The sequence below is a fragment of the Orbicella faveolata genome, unplaced genomic scaffold (assembly GCF_042242905.1).
Source record: "Orbicella faveolata isolate gen_17 unplaced genomic scaffold, um_ofav_v1 contig_48, whole genome shotgun sequence".
Taxonomy (NCBI): Eukaryota; Metazoa; Cnidaria; class Anthozoa; order Scleractinia; family Merulinidae; genus Orbicella; species Orbicella faveolata.
Genome location: NW_028301578.1, coordinates 15,091,574 through 15,112,500, shown reverse-complemented (window position 1 = coordinate 15,112,500; position 20,927 = coordinate 15,091,574). Strand labels below are relative to the sequence as shown.

General features: G+C 38.4%; 1 protein-coding gene across 1 annotated transcript in view; it reads left to right on the top strand.

Annotated features, from left to right (window-relative positions):
• The window catches only part of LOC110044854 (uncharacterized), a 34,720-nt gene that overhangs the window by 8,218 nt on the left and 5,575 nt on the right, over window positions 1–20,927 (top strand). Inside the window, exons 2-6 of the mRNA XM_089281299.1 lie at window positions 7,234–7,366; window positions 7,816–8,073; window positions 15,130–15,362; window positions 17,488–17,620; window positions 18,077–18,334. Coding sequence (XP_089137425.1) covers window positions 7,234–7,366; window positions 7,816–8,073; window positions 15,130–15,362; window positions 17,488–17,620; window positions 18,077–18,334 — 1,015 coding nt within the window. The remainder of the gene's footprint in view (window positions 1–7,233; window positions 7,367–7,815; window positions 8,074–15,129; window positions 15,363–17,487; window positions 17,621–18,076; window positions 18,335–20,927) is intronic.

The following is a 20,927-nucleotide window of genomic DNA, read 5'->3' as shown; positions in this document are numbered from 1 at the left end:
TATGCATATCACTACATCTGAGTATCAAACAGTAAATCCCTTCTCCACGAAGGATGACCGAATGAAAGAAAGGATAAAGAAAATTCGTTTAAGCTTGCAGTGTTAAATTTTAAAATAATTATTTACGCTTAAACATAGATTTGAATGTTACAGTGTGTATTTTTGCCGATGGCTTAATTCAGCTTTGCAGCCATTTTCTCGGCGGTAGCTTTACCAGTCTTCAACCATAGTAACCTGGAAATTCACCCAAGCATTTCACCCACTGAATAAATTGAACTAACAAAACGAGGAAATCTCCATACTTTGTAATCACAATATGCAAATATTTAAATAGGAACCTCAAAAGTAAATTTAGCAAATCCTGTTTGTTTTGTCTCAAAATGGTTTGTTGACCTTTCTTGGTTTGTAACAACAGAAGAAGAAATTTTAGCAGTCTACGAAGCGGCTGTGCCAACTAACACAAAGAAAAGTTCAAAACTCGCCCGACAGTGTTAAAAAAATACAGTTTTGGTTAAGGGCCCATTAACCGATTCATACATGCGTTCGCGCGCGTTGCTAAGGAGGTAAAATTTCACTTCAGCCTGCGCGTGGAAAATAAAAACAACTTAATAACTTGCATATTGGCTTACATTTTAGACGTTTCTTTTTTTGTGTTTCACAAGATGCAAATTAAAAAAGTACAAGCAAAGACAAAATAAGAGAAGAACAGAAAAACAAGAGCAAAAGAAAGAGAAAAACTAACTCCATGTGGCTTTGTTGGATCTTACCGAAGTACACTGATAGTGTAAATTGCACTCGTGCTGATAGGGTAACTTCCAATATATATTGGGCGCACTTCCAGTTTCTTTAAATGCTAAGGAAAACATGGTTTTTCATTAAATCCAACCTTTTTCAACGAGTTTCGATTGAAGCCAATGTTGGAAACATAGGTATGCATCCCTTCCTCGAAATCATGCATTTTTCAGAAAATTATAAATTTTGCGATGTTTTGAAATTCTCTCAAAATCTGACCTTTTAGAAATGAAACAAAATCTATGCATAGCGTAATGAGGATTTCAATTAAAATTTGAAATCAATGAAAAAAATCTCGATAAAGTAATTTGCCCGGGAGCCTTTGCATTTTCTCACCGTTAGTCACATGACCGTGGGCGTGGCCTGATGACGTCATCACTAGTGTTCCTTAGCAACGGCTCGAAAAGATCGGTTAATGGGCCCTTAAGGTCATTCTCCAGTATTGCATTGCGCATCCCTACTGCGCATAATTTAATGCGTGCTTAGCGCGCGCGCATTAAAAAATGGCGGCTTTTTCTTTACGGCTGGACCTCACCATAGAGGTAAATCGTCATTTTCTCGCAAACGAGTATGGTGACCTATCATTTTTTTCTGTTGTTTTGAATTGAGTAATAAATTTCTCTGTGTAAAATAAATATGGACCAATTCTCAGAGTAGAACAAAAAACAATCGTCGGAAACGTGAATTTGGCAAGCAATCGTGACTACAATCGTGGTGCTATTGTAAGGATTTATTGGGTATAACCAGGTGTTGTTGCTCCTAAACGAACATGGTGACCCCTCATTTTTATTTCAAAATTTGTGTTCCTATAATATAATCAATCAACAGGCAAAGTTTCGGAAAAATCTCAGTGCAGACTTTATTTCAGTGGAATGACCTTAAGAAAAGGTCGACTTGTGGCAAGCCTAGCGGTTCTGTTGCAGTTCAGTTCAAGTGATGTTGAATCAGACTGCCGTTAACGACTCGAAAGGTGAATCTTTTCCGTCAGATGTTAATTTACAAGATGTAACCCACACCATAGAAGTAGAAATAAGCCCGGAAAAATACAAATAACGAGATTTTATAAAGCTTTTATTGAAGTACTGATCTGTCGACAGCTAGCAAGCTGCAGCTCGCCACAAGCGACCTTATGTACTGTTTTTCTGTCCTGTATTCATGCGCAATTAGATCTTCTGCGAACGGAAACAAAGTAGAGAGGGATGAGTGAGTTTGACGCGTTTGTCATGTTCGAATTTTAAATCTAAAAGGAACTTTTGCTCGTTTTTTGTTACCCTTCTTTTTCCTACAGAAAATCATTTCTGTTTTCTTTTGTCCGGACAAGTATTCCATTTGTTTCAGGATTGGGCTTATTCCAATTCTAATTTGAAATACACTCTTTTTTTCTAATGATAATATTGTTTTTCCGGACGAGGCTGAATATTTGTATTTTTCTGCCAGTTTTAGGTTGAAAATATCCTTGTGAATATTCTTAGATTATAGCATATAACATTTCTGTTTTCGAATGTATTTGGTGTCTGAATGGTGTTAAAGTAATTTTAAGGCCAGCCTGCAGGGATTATTAATAAAGACTTATCGATACAATGCACATAACTTCCTGCAGAAATGTTATTAGCATCGAGCATTCGGCTAGTGCTATTTTTGTTGCTTTCTGGCTAGTTTGTTGTTTAATTTAGTACGGTTTAGGTTGGGGATAGAAAAGTAACTGTACTGTAATTACGAATTTTCAACACACAAAATTATATTCTTTTCAAAATCTCAGCCTCAGCCTCAGGTTTATTCCTTAAGTACTCTTAAAATTTTGCAAATTTCAACCTCATTGTTCTTGTAGGTGAAGGAGATCATTAATATCTATTATGTGTTCAGTAAGAACTAATTTACAAATAGATGCAGAGGAAGGGATTTGAATTTATTGCCTTTTCCCTGTCTGGCCTCCTCTGGGGTCTCCTCCCCATTAGAGAAGTGAGATCTGAGGATATAAGTACCTCTGGATGGATTTCAATTAAAGATGTATGGCTAAATTGCCTTTGATTACCATCTTGGCACTGGAAAGGGTCAGTAAAAATGTTATGAAGAAGGCTTATGGGAGATAACAAATTTACAAGAGAATCTTACTTACCACAGAAAGACAATAGCAATAGATGATCTAGATATTTACTGCTTGTGCCACTGTACAATAATTTATGTCTTTTCCTTTAAAACATATACTATTTGTTTTCACAAAATTCATGGTGTACAGAATTACGGCCGGGTGGTAATTTTTCTTTGCAATTCTTGAGTTTGTAACTTTTTTGATTTTTCTACCAGTCAGGGAAGCCATGAATCTTGCCAGTGCCAACAGTAAATAAAAGAAATAACCTTGAGAAAAAAGTTGTGAAACCTGTATTACCTGATGTTGTTTCTCTACTCATTACTTCGACTTCTATCTCATAATCATAACAAACATGACAACAATTTAACACGTTTTCAAACACTGAGAAGAGAGTCCAAATTATAGCACAGCATAGCCCTGTATTTTCGATGCAATTTATGGTGTTTGGTTTGTGGTGAAACACTCTCTCAAATGCTTGATATATGGATATTCTTTCGGGCAGGGAAAGAACCTATAATCTACCGCAAAACGAATCGACACAGTACGCCACGAAATTCCATGTGCTCAACTCCTTTATTTTCTAGCCCATAATTTTACAATCCAATCCCCCGCGCGGCAGACGCCTGGGGCTTTTCTACTCAACAAAAGGTTCAGTTCAATCGTCTGTCCATATATATTGACTGTTTTTATACTAGAGGACGCATTATCCATCCAGACGGCTAATGAATAACGACAAACAACAGCGTAAATATCTGCCAGCAAAAACTATATAGTTTGTAGTGACAGAAGCACCCTTGCTAAGTAAGATTGGCAGTCATCCAAGCGATTGAAATTACCTCTATTCAAATAAATCAATAAAGTATGTAGAAATATCGGATTTTAACGAAACTTGGCCAAAATCTTCGTCAGATACTAGCGCACCAAAGTGTTTGAGGCTTTTAAAATCGAAATATTTTTCCTGTGACGTATCATTGAGTAACAATAGTCAGAAAATTTCCTATTGTCCAACTTTAAAAGGGATTCCCTAAGCAACCATTTACAGGATTTACTTGTCTGCTTTCACCAACATGGACTTCGCTCACCAACTGCTTGCTCATGTGGCAATAGAAATCAAGCCTTTAAACCATTTTTAACGTATTCATTTCGTGCTATTAATTTTCCGTTCCCAGCTCGGGAAGCAAATGCAAACAATTGAAAATAGGCGTTACCATGGGAATTAGGGAACCGGTCTGGAAAAAAACAAATGTTACCCCCGAAGCCCTGCTCCACCCCTCTCTGGATTTTCTTAGGCCTTTGACCCCCACCCCTCTGGAATTTCCAATCCCTTCAGCGGTGGTATGGATATTTTCTGGAACTATGCATTGTAAAAATAGATGCTATGTATATTTAACATTGCACATTTAGACAACTGTTATAGCTATGATATCCTCTGCATGTTCTAGACGAATTCATGAATTAATGGATTTGGGAGGGGATCATAGATATTCCAAGGCTGCCAACATTCAGGAATGAATTTGTGAGGACCTCAGAAGCAAGCATCCTTTTGTATCATAACGCAGCCATTGGACTTGATGAATTGGTTGCCACAATAAAAGCAATTCTAAGAGAGTGGCATATCACTAATCAGTAAAGGATAATTGATATGATATTTTCTCAACATAACTTGAACACAATATTCTTTTTCATTATACATAATTATTAGAAGGGTAATCATAGTCTTTATCTTCTCATGAAAATTATTGAAAAGCAAGAAAAGAAATACTCAGTCAAGGTCAAGCAAAGATTCCAGTATGGTCTATTAGTTTATAAAAAGTGAAGTCTATTGTTAACTAAATGCTGATGGTTCTCTGAGACCTTTTTCATTTCCACAATTACTCTTAGTTTCATATATAACAAGGTAGAGGCTGCTCTTCTCCTGCCTGGAGAAACAAACACAAAAACACTGCATGGGGTAATAACTTTTGTTTATTTCAGAATGTTTCTTCTGGCAGTTGGTGCTAACAGCTTCATTCTGAAAATGTACACCCAAATCCAAAACAGTTCTTGGGAGCTGATCACTGTTATTGCATAAAAGTGAAATGAACTCCACAGAAATGAGAAGCAAAATGATGTGTTGTGAGGGGTCATTGTAAAGTTGGAACAATCGTGTACTTTCAGCTGCTTACACTATTTCTTTTAATTTTATGCCAGTGAACAATAATTAACCACTTTTAATAATTTCTTGAGATCAACTCATTCTCGATTACATTCATTCAGCCATTGATATGTATATACTTCATTTGGAAAAGGAAACCATACAACACATAGTTCAGGCAAAAATATTTACTAGAGAAGGTTTGATTTCAGGCTAACTTTACTCAAAAAAGAGTCTAATAATCAAGAAGTTTCAAAACATTAAGCGATAAGAATGGCCACAGGTGGACACAAGTTAAATCATTGGCTTAAATCCATTTGTAGGAAATTAAACTCAATGCAACTAGGTCTCGCTCGTGTTTAGGTAAAAACAATTCCACTCATTTTGAGTTACTCGGCTCAGTTTATATCTTTTAAGTTCAATCGGAATTGGCAGTTACATAAAAACTGAAAGCACTGTAGGAAAAATAACTATAAACTTCTTTACTTTAAATAGACATAGTTTTTCATGTAAAGTACACTAAACAGGCAACTTACATTTCTGGATACAATTGTACGTACCGTAGCGCTCCAGATTCTTTAACTAAGCGACCTGCTTCCAAAAACCCGGCGAAAATAATGTGTTATCTTTCTAAGAAGTCATCGATCACTACCTCCTGCATAAGTTTTCCGCGTTCTAAGTGTACTGTCGTTAATTAATATTCACGAGTGAACACATCTTTAGGTCACGTGATCAGTGAGTAAAATTACAGAGTGAAGTTTTCCATATATACCAGCATGGCGTTGTGTTTCTTTTAACCTGCATTCGGTCCTGATACCACACTAAGGTAAATTTCTAACTCAATTTGGCTGCCATTTTGTTTTGGTCCTCTCAAAATGTCACGTGATAAAAATCCCCGATTTGTGGAGATTTTGTATCACGTGACCCAACCTTTGCCAGGGTCCTCTCCCCACGAGCCCCCATTTTGAAAATCGTCGAGGATAAGGCCCTAGGGACGAGGTTGCAGTATCTCGACGCGCGAATTAACTTGGGAAGTTCTGTAGTCTTCTGAGTCAATTTTTCGGGTATCTCGCGTCCTTTCTATAGCCCTCGTTAGCTTTGCTTTACGGCATTGTTCGGTATTATTTCATCTCCTTTCTCTAGCCCTTGACTCGCTATAATTCACGGCATTGTTCAGTACTGTTTCGATTCCCTCCCCAGCGCTGGCCCGATCTCTTTCACGATCTTCTTTGCCTGTTAATTCTTGCTTTCTGTTATCTTAATTTTTTTGCTTCAGTGCGACCCCATCTTAAAAACGTTTGATGAACCTCCGCTATCGTTTGTAACATGCATGTCAAATATCAAAGGCGTACGCTGTAACCCAAGACTTGGTATTATCTGGGGTATGGCCGCCATGTTGTGTGACGTCCTCGGCGTCGTCGTTGAGCGTACGCACCCGCGATCCATGCTGCTAGCCATGTTGACCATGATAAAAGAGTTGTATGGATTTCTATTTCTTTGCATGCATGCGGTTCTGTTCCTATTGTTACGGTGCTCCGCTTGGCGGCATTTGGGGCCGCCGGAGCTCCGCTATTACCAATCTTTATCAATGGATGCTACAATCATGTTATCAAAAAAACTGCCCAATCATTGATGAACACGTTGCTATCATTTTCATGACACTATATGTTACCTGCTAAAAACTCCCTTTATTTTAGCTATGCGAAAATGTAAGGTGGCTCTGAGACCCATACAACGATTTTTTTAAACTTTACTTCAAGTTGCATATTATCCTACCTATCAAATTTCGATAATAATTGAAAAAGGGTTTCGTGGTGTCGTTCTTAAAACATAAGTACTTAAAACTGAAACAAAGCGTGTTTTTAGCACGTCATACTGTTTCTTTGGTAATCAATTGTGTCACAAAAATCATTAGCAAAAACGTGTTCACCTATAATTTGGCAGTTTTTTGATACCATGATGGTAACATCAACTGATAGAGAGTGGTAAAAATGACCCATCAAATTCAAATTTAAATCTTGGAAAGTTCTGGAAACTGTTTTGAGCCAACTTTTAAGTACATTTTACCACTACCACTACCACTGTCACTGGAACTCATCACTCTCATTTCCATTGGCACCCATTGCTACAGCCACTGCCATTGCATGCCCCTACCACTGCTACTGCTACTACTACTCTTACTGCTACTGTTACCGCTAATTGACTAACTGTTATTTAGGTTCGCTGCAGCAGAGCAATGCTGAGCTGCCAGCAGTTGGTAATTGTTCATTCATGGAATACTACTGCACTGTCCGAAAATACGAAACGTGCTTCTTTAAGCGCTTACGTGAAGACCCAACTGGAGATTGCGGGTAAGATTGAATAATTTTGATTATAAAAACAAGGTTTTATTAATCTGATCCATTTCAGAGCAGCTGGCCTGAACTCGACTCCTGTCATAGAAAAGACGCCTAAATGTAGTTTTGATCTGAGAAATAATCGAGGTATCACATTCCTATTTGCAAAAACGAACAGCCTAAAGAATAGCTAGCTTTTTCCACAGCAGTGTACATAAACGATTTTATTTGGCACTGCTTTATTGCTATTTGCAACTTTTGATTTTATTTGGTGTTTTTAATGGATTACATTTCAGCATACTCTTGTTATTTCAATTATTTTGTAAAGTGTTACCTTATTCAGCTCTAGAGCTACGGTTTTAAAAAATTCAATTAAATATCAGCTAAGTGTATATTTTACTTACTACTGTTTTAAACCCTTGATGTTAATTTACGCTTGGAATGTTTTTGGTTTATTATTTAAGGCTTCAGTTTTGGATCTTGTACAAACAAGTCTTAGATGCATCCCAGAGCTGTTTGACTACCGATAATCATACAAAAAGCCTGCTAGGGGCCGATATAATGGACATCGAGAAGCTATACTGCAAAGGATTTGACTTGGAGAGACCTCTGCTGTTATCCCTCCCTACGTGTTCCGACAAGCACAAGGAGGAAGTTCATCACTGCCTCAGTGACTTTGCGGCAACCTTTTCCAGTAGCTTTTCACATCCATCTCTATGCAGGTATTTATAACATTAGACCTTTTATATATTTTTTTTAAGTGCACGGTAACGAATACTACAATCTAATTGGTTCTTAAGGTTACTCCAAACCTTCGCGGGGCTACTTTTTCCAAATTTTCTTTTTTCCAACTAAATTAAAGTCCATTATTCAAGGTAACATTTTCCAAAAAATGAAAATAAAATATTAAAACGCGCGCTAGTTATTGGGAAAAAGAGGTTTTGTAATAAAAGTTAATAAACCGTCAAGGTGTCATAATCCCAATAAGGCATGGACTCCTCGACGACCTTTTCGCGGCAAACGGCTTAATCCTGAGATCCTACATCAAATACTTTTAATTTGAGACTTCATGTCCGTCAAGAGTGCCTTTTTGTAATCACGCTTTGGCAATTGCTTCTCAGTTTTTGTTGTTGTTGCTGTTGTTGTTGTTTTGTTTTGTTTTCTTTTGTTGCACATCGTTTTTCTCCGTTTTGTCCTTTGTTGTTGACCACCCACCTCAAACGCATGCGCCTAAAACTTGACTGTAACACTATCGCTTTACCGCGAAACTCAACTTTCCTTACTGTGAACACTAGGGGTTCTGTTATTTCATTGGCTGACGGCATTTTGAGTTGACATATCCTTCTGAGAAGGCGTGACATGTTTATAAATCCTTAGAAGGCGAAAACTTGCACTCGTTTTTCGAGAGAATCCCTCCTATTTAAATGAATTAATAGGGTATGTAGAATCGACTGTTTTCCTTGAAATTTGGCCAGAACATTCACTGATAGATAGGAAACAAAACAGTGTCGGCAAATTCTTTTATTTCAAATACTTCTCTCGTGGCGGTCTCTAACGCAATACGTTACGCGAATTTTTCGATAATGGAACTTAACAGATCTCTGAAAAGATAACCAATGGATGTGAAAGAAAATGCTGACACGCTTTGAGAGATTGATGCTTTGTGATTAACACTGCACAGTTATTTTGCATTAACGATCGCATTTGATACCCGATTAATACGCCGGAATTTCAGTCGGTCGTTTTGGCGTTAACGGCTTCTGCCGCCTTAGGAAAGCGGCCGGCAAAAAATAATATAATTTTATCGAATTCTACATTTTATAACCTTTCTTTTGATATATAGTTTGTGGGGGTTTCCTTCAAAACAGCGCGCGTACGAATTTTTTTTCTGGAGGACACCCGCGAAGGTTTGAAGTAACCTTAACCTGGTCCGGATTTTTCTATCTCTAATCACGGTCACGTTATAGCGCGATGTATGTGTGTGGTAAAGGTCAACATTAGAGAAGAGGTTTGAGAAAAAGAGAGAGCGGAAAAAGTAATTTACCGGCTTTGCTCGGTCCGTATAGTGAAAAACTGTGACCTCAGCCTTGCAAATGCTGCCCTCGACCACAGTGATTCACTTTTCGGACCTCCCAACCGGCTATTTCTTTTTAACCATGTTGTCGTGTATTTGTGAGTGCATGAGAAAATAAGAAGGAGAGCCGGTCTCGCAGCTCATAATTATTTGAACAATGAAGTCAGAAAATTGTATACTCCTCTTTGAGATCTATCTATATTTAAGAGAATTCTACTAGTATACTAATGCAAATGCTGTAATCTGATTGGCTGAGCCAGTGAACACTATCAGCCATTAGAGTGCAGTGGCTGGAGGTCGTCTAGGAAAGGGCGACGTTTTTACGTTTTTCCAAAGTTTTGGAGGAAAATTTTGATGCAAATGGCTAATTAAATTCCTGAGAAGTCTAAACGAAGGGCATTTACGGTTTCTTGACTTTTAAAAAAGTTGAAATTATTGAAAAAACTGATGCGCGCGCGCACACACGACTTCAATTTTAAATGACAATTCAATCCGAGCGATCTTTTTCAGGCGCAAAGTTTAATAATACGTCAAGAAATAATTGGAAACCCTTATTTGAGGTAAACTATAGTAAAAAATCTACGAAAGCAATTAGATTATTCGCTCTCGATTTCTATGAGGTGATATCACCTCATAGAATTCTCGAGCTCAAAATCTAATTGTTAAATAGTGCCGGGAGAGTTTCAGGCCACTGGTTCCTATGCTCGCCGATGCCTACTTCTACCTGTGATTTTTCCTTGTCAAAAAAGAAAAAAATATTAACTCTTTTTTAGCGCGTTCACTAACTATAGTTATTATTCCGCACATGAATTGACCAAAAGCCTACCACGTGACCTGCAAATGACCTGCAAATAACTGCCTGCAAATAATGGTCTGCTTATGTGTAATACCGTCTAAATGTGTTTTGCTGCAAATAATATTCTGCTCATGCGTAATTGTAACTACGCTCTCGGGTGAAAAATGGCGGATCACTTCCCTGAGCTGTCAGAGAGTGATTTAAATATGAAAACAAACTTGGTGATCGAATGATAAAACAATTATTGAACTCGGTTATTGGGCAAAACATCGTTATTTCTCAGTGTCTTGCAAATCAGTTATTTGGCTCAGCCTTTGGTTTTGGCAATCTCCTCGGCACTGACAGGTCACGATCTTTTCCGCATACTCGTCCAATAGTTATTAATTATCCCCGCTACAAGTCCGCCTTTTCAAGTTAAATTTTTGGCGTGCGCTCTTAGATTTTCTCACCTACCATCTTCCAATCTTTTCCTTAGTGCACGCTTTTCTTTTATTTGGCACCAAGAACGCGGGCTGGGTCAAGTTCGATTTGGGGTCCTAAATTCACTGACTTTTTACCGTTTCTGCTTGGAGCTGATTGCTAGACAGTTAAAAATGAGCACGCGGGGCTTGCTCAAAATATCGGACCGGTCAGAGTCAGCGTTCTTGGTATTTATTAGAAAAAGAGCAGGGCCAGGAGACGAGATTGACCACGTAGCTCATGAAGTGATACCGTGTTATACAAATTGTTTTCGCAGTTTGATTGGTTTTTACTCATGATCTATTGGAGTACAGACATCTAGATGAAGTTGTTAGCATTCTTTGTTCTTTCTTCATATACAACAAGTAAATTCCATGTTTCCGTGCGTCTTTTATCAAAAGACGTCAAAATGTGGTAAGAACATCAGTGACACATTCAGCTGTCGCAACATGTGCCACTTTTTTGTTCTCACCACATTTTGACGTCATTTGTGATCTATTTGGTAAATAAACCTCTTCGAGCGGCTGGTATGTCGGCTGATAATGTCCGAAAACTGAATATTTGGCCGAGAAGCGAAGTTTCGACGGCAAATGTGAAATTTTGAGGACAATCTCTCAGCCAAGGGCATTATCAGCCAACATACCAGCGAGCCAGAAAGGGGTATATTTATTTTATAACCCTCCCATTAATTTCCATATCGCCAGCCAGTGTTGATCTGAAGACGAATGGGCGCGATTGTTGAGAGCGAGTTCATTTGATCGACTTAACTTTATTTCCACTGTGATTAGACCAAACCTTGATAGACTGATGTGAAATGAACTCTTGCAGTGCCCCTTAGATGAATTCGAAATACTCAAAAAAACGGCGCTCTTTAGCTTTCTGGTTCGTATTTTCTTGACTTCTTTGTAAGTTCCGAAACAACATTTGAGGCCAGCTTTCTACTGTCACTATCGCTAGACGCTACATAAGAAGGTCGTTTTTCTTCCAAGTAAAATAATAAAGATGAAAATTGAAACTCTCGTGCTGGCCTTTTTTTCCGCAGACTTTGCTTTTTTCAGTGGAAATCAGAGGAGGCGGACAAATATCGATTCAAACGGGGTTTATTGCGCGATAACTGTCCATCACATGACGTAAAGTAGCCAATGAAATCGCACGAAAATGAATGGGGGGGGGTTATAATACTGTACAGACGCACGGCAACAAGGGATCTATTTTGTTAAGTACAAACCGGCCGTTTCGCCAAGACCTCGCCTTTGTTCAAAAGAGATCTGAAGAGTGCCTGCCTGTAAAAATCAGACAAATTCGTAATTCCCGGCAAGGGTCGAAAATTCGATTTCGCTCATCTTTTTATGGTAGATAGGTTAGGGCATGACAAAAACTACTAGATGGTTTTTTTGGCAAAATATCCTTTTATTTCAAAGAAATATGCAAATTACCAAATTCCGCTAAAATCGTCATTTGACGCACCATTTTATTAAACAAGTTTGAGAGCCTCGCATGCAAAACCACATCATTCGTCCGTCTTTAAAACACCCAAATATTTTTGTGCAATGTTTAAATGTGTACTGGGTTGATTTTAGGGAATGTTGCGTTGTCTTTTTGGGTGCCAAAAAATTAAATTTCGAAGACATGTATTTCATTTACTTAAAAGTACTTCGTGAATATAATTAATTTTCATCATGTGCGAAACCTTCAAATGGATTGATCTTCTCGTGGCTGAATCACAAAAGTATGGTCTACAGATTCCTGTAAAAATTTCTTTGGGCAAATGATTGTGAGCGACGCGATAGCTTTTCAAAGTACGTCAAAATGTAAATATTTGATCATCCGTCGTCAAATTTCAATTTACCGGTTAGACATATATTTTAGCACGCGCCACATGCTTTGAGCTATATTAAGTTGAAATAGACACAGAGCTGATAATTTCGAAATGTTCTAACCTTATTTGCTGTCAAAGGCAGGTCCAAAAGCCGATTTGACGTATTTCTAGCCGATCTCTCACCATTCGTCGCACAAAGAGCAGAAGTTTGCTTTTGTTTACACGACGTTAACGTCCAATGTACATCGCCTACTGTCGACCTACTATTGGTCGAATACCATGAGTCTGTGACCATCTTTCGGCGCATATGATCACCCCTGCATCTAAGTCAAAAACGGCTGAGTCATTTGTAGATAGTTCCTTGCCTTGCACTGAGCCAAAATATCACGTTTGATCGATTGCTGACCATTGCTGATAAGCGCGTCGGCGCAGCACAATCTTACAGCTGTTATATTTGTTCGTCACGCAATGCTGTCACGGCATATGCTGCACATTTTGATCTATTTTCTAAAGATCATTCTCAGGATAAGTGAAACAATTTATTCATTGTTTATCTGTTCATGTATATAATAATATGTGTATATTTATACAATTGTCACGGTATTCTATAGTGAACGTTGCGTCGGTCCAAATCACGTTTGTTGTACGTTCTGATGTTTCAGACAATAGCTGATAAAGCTAGTGCCTGTACTCACTACAATTTTGAAAAAAAATCGCCATAAACAAATTATAGATCAATGAAGCAAGAACTAGCTGAAATAAAAATAGGAAATAATTCGTGAGAAAAATAGACTTAATTTAATTAGTAATTACGTGAGTAAACAAACCCTGGCCACGCCATTTTATTTGGCGTATTTTGTTTGCTTAGTGGCGAGACATTGGTATGTTTGTAACAGAAAATAGAGGACTGTTGTCAATACAGTCCAAAATTATTGTCAGTAAAATGCTGTAAATAAAACCCCTATTGACCAGTTACCTCTATTAAGCGTCCGCGGCCACCATTTAGTCGTTCCGATAAGGGTCTCTCTGTTGTCTTTACCCCTATTAAGCGGCCACCCCAAATTTAAAAGCTTTGGAAAGGGCGATGGCGGATAAGAGTCTCAAATAGAACGTGACGAGTGATAATTCAAACACACCTCTATCGTGGGTGTCTTGAATTGACACCATGTTCACCAAGAAATTTATAACCCGATAGTGAAAAATATTCAAGGTACACCAACCTCTATTAAGCGGCCAACCCCTATTAAGCGGTCACCACCCATTTCCCCGAGGGTAGCCCACTGTATTGTATGTAAAGTTAAACCAAAAATAATTGCCCAGCGCGAAAAGACCTAGGTACGAGTTTTAGCGTTACAGTATTACGCAGGGCATATAGGTAGCGGTGGTCGAGTAAACGATGACAACTGGGGCAATGGTAAACTATTCATTCTTTTCATTTCTTAATTTAATCTCTTCCTACTCAACAAGACCATGTGCTCCCAGTGGTTCCAAGCCTTACGGAGCCTTACCTATTAGGATAGAAATTGTCCTACCCCTGTCTCCTAAAATGGGATGACAGCATTGCGTGACAAAGAAACAAGGAACCGCTACAAGCAAGGATTCAAGCAGCAATAGATCAAACCATGATTATCAAACGTAATATTTTGGTGTAGTGCAAAGCAAGCAACTATCTATAAATGGCTCAGAAGTTTTTGACTTAGATACAGTGGTGATCATATGTGTCGAAAGAGGGTCACAGATTCACGGTATTCGACCATGACAGTTGGCGATGTACATCGGACGTTATGTAAACAAACGCAAACTTCTGCTTTATGTGCGACGAATGGTGAGAAAAACACGTCAAATCGGCTTTGGACCTGCCTTTTACAGCAAATAAGGTTAGAACATTTCGAAATTATCAGCTGTGTCTATTTCAACTTAATATAGGTCAAGTCATTTGGCGCATGCTAAAATATACGTCTAACCCGTAAATTGAAATTTGACGACGGATGGTCAAATATTTGCATTTTTGACGTACTTTGAAAAGCTATCGCGTCGCTCACAATCATTTGCCCAAAGAAATTTTTACAGGAATCTGTAGACCATCCTTTTGTGATTCAACCACCAGAAGCTCAATCCATTTGAAGGTTTCGCACATGATGAAAATTAATTATATTCACGAAGTACTTGAGTAAATGAAATACATGTCTTCGAAATTTAATTTTTTGGCACCCAAAAAGACAACGCAACATTCCCTTAAATCAACCCAGTACACATTTAAACATTGCACAAAAATATTTGGGTGTTTTAAAGACGGACGAATGGTGTGGTTTTACATGCGAGGCTCTCAAACTTGTTTAATAAAATGGTGCGTCAAATGACGATTTTAGCGGAATTTGGTAATTTGCATATTTCTGTGAAATAAAAGGATATTTTGCCAAAAAAACTATCCAGTAGTTTTTGTGATGCCCTAGCCTATCTACCATAAAAAGATGAGCGAAATCGAATTTTCGACCCTTGCCGAGTTATTTTCCATATTTATGGACAGGGACTCTGAAAACCAAATTATTTCCCTAGGTAGAACAACAAAGTTACTTCTTGATTTACTTTTATTTGTGGTTTCCTCATCATGTTTGGTTCCATCGTGACAGGAAACGTGACGAAGCCAAACAGTGCATCATCTACGCGTGGCGTACCTACTGCAATCGCTCAGATGTGGCCGATGGTATACTAAAAGAGGTCCTCGGTTCATTCAATCCCTTTTGTGACGGAGACAAGGATCCAATGGCAGAGAAAAGCGATCAATGTGCCAATTACACCACACCACCTTGTCAGAATCCCGATGATGAAGGTTGCCCAGGTCTCAGTCAACCGAAATTGTTAGGTAAGAGTACAGCGGAAAAGAGAGATGGCGTCCCTCTCTATTTGCTTTATTTCATGTTTTTCGTAGCGTTAAATTTGTGCCTGATCTGAGTTCAATCCGATTGTAGACGCGAGCGTGGCGTAGTGGTTAAGGAGCTGGACTTGTAATCCGCAGGTCCCGGGTTCAAATCTTCCCCCCTACCACTAGATGGATTTATGAAAGTGAAGTATGATCATCGCAGTAAATTTTCCAATTTAAGCAACTGGAAAGAAGAAGCCTGAAAAAAAAAATCAGGGCTTCAACGGGATTCGAACCCGTGACCTCCGCGATACCGGTGCGATGCTCTACCAACTGAGCTATGAAGCCACACATTGGGAGCGAGGTCAATTAATTGAGTTCCTATTAATTAACCTCGCTCCCAATGTGTGGCTTCATAGCTCAGTTGGTAGAGCATCGCACCGGTATCGCGGAGGTCACGGGTTCGAATCCCGATGAAGCCCTGTTTTTTTTTTTTTTTTTTTTTTTTTTTTCTTTCAGGCTTCTTCTTTCCAGTTGCTTAAATTGGAAAATTTACTGCGATGATCATACTACACTTTCATCTACTACCGCAGTTCAAATATGAATTATTTCATATATACTTCAGATGGATTTATGTTTCGTGTTCCCAAATTCAACTGCTCCGCGCTTTTTGTATACCGTAAACTTCCGAAAATAATGATCCCCCAAAAGTAGCGTCAAAAAGGTAATAAATCCCGAAAGAAGCGAACCCCTAAGAGTAGCTGCCCCTCCGAAAGTAGCGAGCCCACCCTAACCCCCTCCCCTCCCCGAAAATAGTGAAACCAAGTATAAATTTCTTTATGTAAGAGCGAGCCACCATTTTTAAAACTGTCGAGGAGAAGGCCCTGGGAACGAGGTTGCAGTATCTCGAGGCGCGAATTAACTTGGGAAGTTTTGTAGTTTTCTGAGTCGGTTTTTTGAATATTTCACCTCCTTTCTATAGCCCTTGTTAGCTTTGCTTTACGCCACTGTTCGGTATTATTTCATCTCCTTTCTCTAGCCCTTGACTCGCTAGAATTCACGGCATTGTTCAGCATTTTTTCGACTCCTTCCCCGGGGCTGGCCCGATCTCTTTCACGTTCTTCTTTGCTTGTTAATTCTTGCTTTCTGTCGTTATCTTAATTTTTTTGCTTCAGTGCAACCCCATCTTAAAAACGTTAGATGAACCTCTGCTATCGTTTGTAACATGCATGTCAAACATCAGACGTACGCTGTAACCCAAGACTTGGTATTACCTGGAGTATGGCCGCCATGTTGTGCGACGTCCTGGGCGGCGTCGTCGTCGTCGCCGTTGAGCGCTCGCGCCCGCGATCCATGCTGCTAGCCATGTTGACCATGATAAAAGAGTTGCTTGGGTTTCTAGTTCTGTGCATGCATGCGGTTCTGTTCCTATTGTTATGGTGCTCCGCTTAGCAGTCCTTGGGGTCGCCGGAGCTCCGCTATTACCAATCTTTATCAGTGGATGCTACAATCATGTTATCAAAAAAACTGCCCAATCATTGATGAACACGTTGCTATCATTTTCGTAACACTATATGTTATCTGCTAAAAACTCCCTTTATTTTAGCTTTCCGAAAATGTAAGGTGGCTCTCAGACACATATAACAATTTTTTTAAACTTTACTTCAAGTTGCATATTATCCTACCTATCAAATTTCGATAATAATTGAAAAAGGGTTTCGTGGTGTCGTTCTTAAAGCATAAGTACTTAAAACTGAAACAAAGCGTGTTTTTAGCACGTCATACTGTTTCTTTGGTAATCAATTGTGTCACAAAAATCATTAGCAAAAACGTGTTCACATATTATTGGGCAGTTTTTTGATACCATGATGGTAACATCAACTGACAGAGAGTGGTAAAAATGAACCATCAAATTCAAAATCTAAATCTTGGAAAGTTCTGGAAACTGTTTTGAGCCAACTTTTAAGTACATTTTACCACTACCACTAGCACTGGCACTGGCACTGGAACTCATCACTCTCACTTCCATTGGCACCCATCGCTACAGCCACTGCCATTGCATGCCCCTGCCACTGCTACTACTACTCGTACTGTTACTATTAACACTAATTGACTAACTGTTATTTAGGTTGGCTGCAGCAGAGCAATGCTGAACCGCCAGCAGTTAGTAATTGTTCATCGATGGAATACTACTGCGCTGTCCGAGAATACGAAACGTGCTTCTTTAAGCGCTTGCGTAAAGACCTTGCTGCAGATTGCGGGTAAGATTGAATAATTTTGATTATGAAAAGAATGGTTTTATTAATCGGCAATTGAACCATTTCAGAGGAACTAGCCTGAACTGGACAATTGTCGTAGAAAAGTGGCCTACATGTAGTTTTGATCTGAGAAATTATCGAAGATATCACGATCCTATTTGCAAAAATGAACAGACTAAAGAATGGCTAGCTTTTTCTACAGCAGTGTACATAGGCGATTTTATTTGGTACTGCGTTATTGCTATTTACAACTTTTGACTTTATTTCGTGTTTTTCGTGGATTACATTTTAGCTTATTCTTGCTATTTCAATTATTTTGTAAAGTGTTACCTTATTCAGCTCTAGAGCTGTGATTTTAAAAATTCAATAAAATATCAGCTAACTGAATATTTTATTCACTATTGTTTTAAACCCTTGATGTTAATTTGCGCTTGAAATGTTTTTGGCTTATTATTTAAGGCTTCAGTTTTGGATCTTGTACAAACAAGTCTTAGATGCATCCCAGAACTGTTTAACTACCGATGATCATACAAAAAGCCTGCTAGAGGCCGATATAATGGACATCGAGAAGCTATACTGCAACGGATTTGACTTGGAGAGACCTCTGCTGTTATCCCTCCCTACGTGTTCTAACAAGCACAAGGAGGAAGTTCATCACTGCCTCAGTGACTTTGCGGCAACCTTTTCCAGTAGTTTTTCACATCCATCTCTATGCAGGTATTTATAACATTAGATCTTTTACATTTTTTTAAAAGTGCACAGTAACGAATACTGCAATCTGATTGGTTCTTAGTCCCGTCCGGGTTTTCATATCTCTAATCACGGTCACGTTATAGCGCGATGTATGTGTGTGGTAAAGGTCAACATTAAAGAAGAGTTTTGAGAAAAAGAGAGAGCGAAAAAAGTAATTTACCGACTTTGCTTGGTCGGTATAGTGAAAAACTGTCACCTCAGTTTTGCAAATTCTGCCCTTTGCCACAGCTTTTCGCTTTTCGGACCTCCCAACCGGCAAATAACACATATTTCTTTTTAACCCTGATGTCGTTTATTTGTGAGTGCATGAGAAAATAGGAAGGAGAGCTTGTCTCGCACCTCATAATTATTTGAACAATGAAGTCAGAAAATTGTATACTCCTGTTTGAGATCTATTCATATCTTTTGCCGGAACCGTTTTAGGCCACTGCAAGGTTCATATGGCCACGCTATTATGGACCATTTTGCTCGCCGATGGCTACTTCTAACTGTGATTTTTCCTTGGCAAAAAAGAAAAAAATTAACTCTTTTTTAGCGCGTTCACTAACTATAGTTATCATTCCATACATGCATTGACCTAAAGCCTACCACGTGACCTGCAAATGACCTGCAAATAACTGCCTACTAATAATGGTCTGTTTATGTGTAATACCATCTAAATGTGCTTTGCTCCAAATAATATTCTGCTCATACGTAATTGTAACTACGCTCTCGGGTGAAAAATAACGGATCACTTCCCTGAGCTGTCAGAGAGTGATTTAAATATGAAAACAAACTTGGTAATCGAATGATAAAACACACTGGGGATAAAAACCCCTTTGAGCGCTCCTTTTAACATAACTTCAAATAAACTTGACATACCATTATCAAACTTGGCAAGTGGATAGAGAACACAAGTCCACATTTTTTGACAAAAAAAGTGGCAGAAAAATTCAGATGATGACGTCAAACCATACTCTTAATTTAAAGTTTGGATATTCCAACATTGTTTTAACGCTTTTAAAAGAGGGCAATGAGAGAAGTTGAAAACTGAAAACCGTTTTTTTAATATCAGAAATATTAAAGGAAAGATGACAATTCGAACTTCAAGGAATGCTCATTCAGTAAAGCAGTGATCCCCCCTGAGATAAAGTTTTCGAAATGAAAGCCCTTTTCCGTGTTTGCAACTCCACTTATATTGCAGGCTAATTGCTTGTGATGAAAAAAACGGGTATAGCTAAAAATTCCAAATTAAAGTTATTCATGTGTTTATAAGCAACCAAAAACTATTGTGTGACGTCACAAAAAGTTACGTCATCGATTATTTCGGAGAATAAATTATCGTTCTAAAGGCGAAAACAAAAAATCCAAAACGATACGATTGTTAGGTACACCAAGATCTTCATTTTTTCGAATTCGTAGCATTTTTCAATGAAAACTGAAGAAAGTAAACCAAGAGGGTTAAATTCAAGAAAAAAGTATAGTTCCGGGGGGACACTGAAATTAATCTAAATTGTTATAATTGATGAAATATTTGTCATATTGAGAAACGGTTTTCAGTACATTGTTTTCCTAGTCGTGCTCTATCATTTGATGTGGGTTATAGTATGAAATTATAACCGTCATATATCACGTGTTGTTGACGTCATTAATTATGACGTCAAAGTTTTTACATTTTGTCAGTTTTTTCCAACTAAAATGATCAAGACAGTAATCCAAGGATATGAGCAAAGTTTAACGAAAAATGAAGCAAAATTGGTGTACTTGCACCTGTTTAGCGCTGGAAGGGGGTTAAATCCCCAGTGTGAAACAATTATTAAATTAGGTTATTGGGCAAAACATCGTTATTTTTCAGTGTCTTGCAAATCAATTATTTGTCTCAGCCTTTGGTTTCGGCAATCTCCTCGCCACTGACAGGTTACGATCTTTTCCTCAAACTTGTCCAATAATTATTGATTATCCCCGCTACACGTCCGCCTTTTCAAGTTAAATTTTGGGCATACGCTCTTAGATTTTCTCACCTACCATCTTCCAATCTTTTCCTTGGAGCACGCTTTTTTGTTATTCAGCACCAAGAACGCAGGCTGGGTCAAGTTCGATTTGGGGGTGGAGTCCTGGATTCACTGTCTTTTTACCGTTTGCACTTGGAGCTGATTGCTAGACAGTTAAAAATGTGCAAGCGGGGCTTGCTCATAATATCGGACCCGTCAGAGTCAGCGTTCTTGGTATTTATTTAAAGAAAAAAAAAAAAAAAGCAGAACCTGGAGACGAGATTGACCACGTAGCTCATAAAGTGATACCATGTTATAAAAATTATTTTCGCATTTTGAGTGGTTCTTTCTTATGATCTATTGGAATACAGACGTATAAATGACGTCGTTAGTATTCTTTGTTCTTTATTCAAATAAAACAAGTAGAATCCATGTTACCGTGCGTCTGTTCAGTAATAGATCACAAAAGACGTCAAAATGTGGTAAGAATATCAGTGACACACCCGGCTATCGCCACCTGCGCCTCTTTTTTTTTTTTTTTTTTTGTTCTCGCCACATTTTGACGTCAAATGCGATCTATCCAGTTA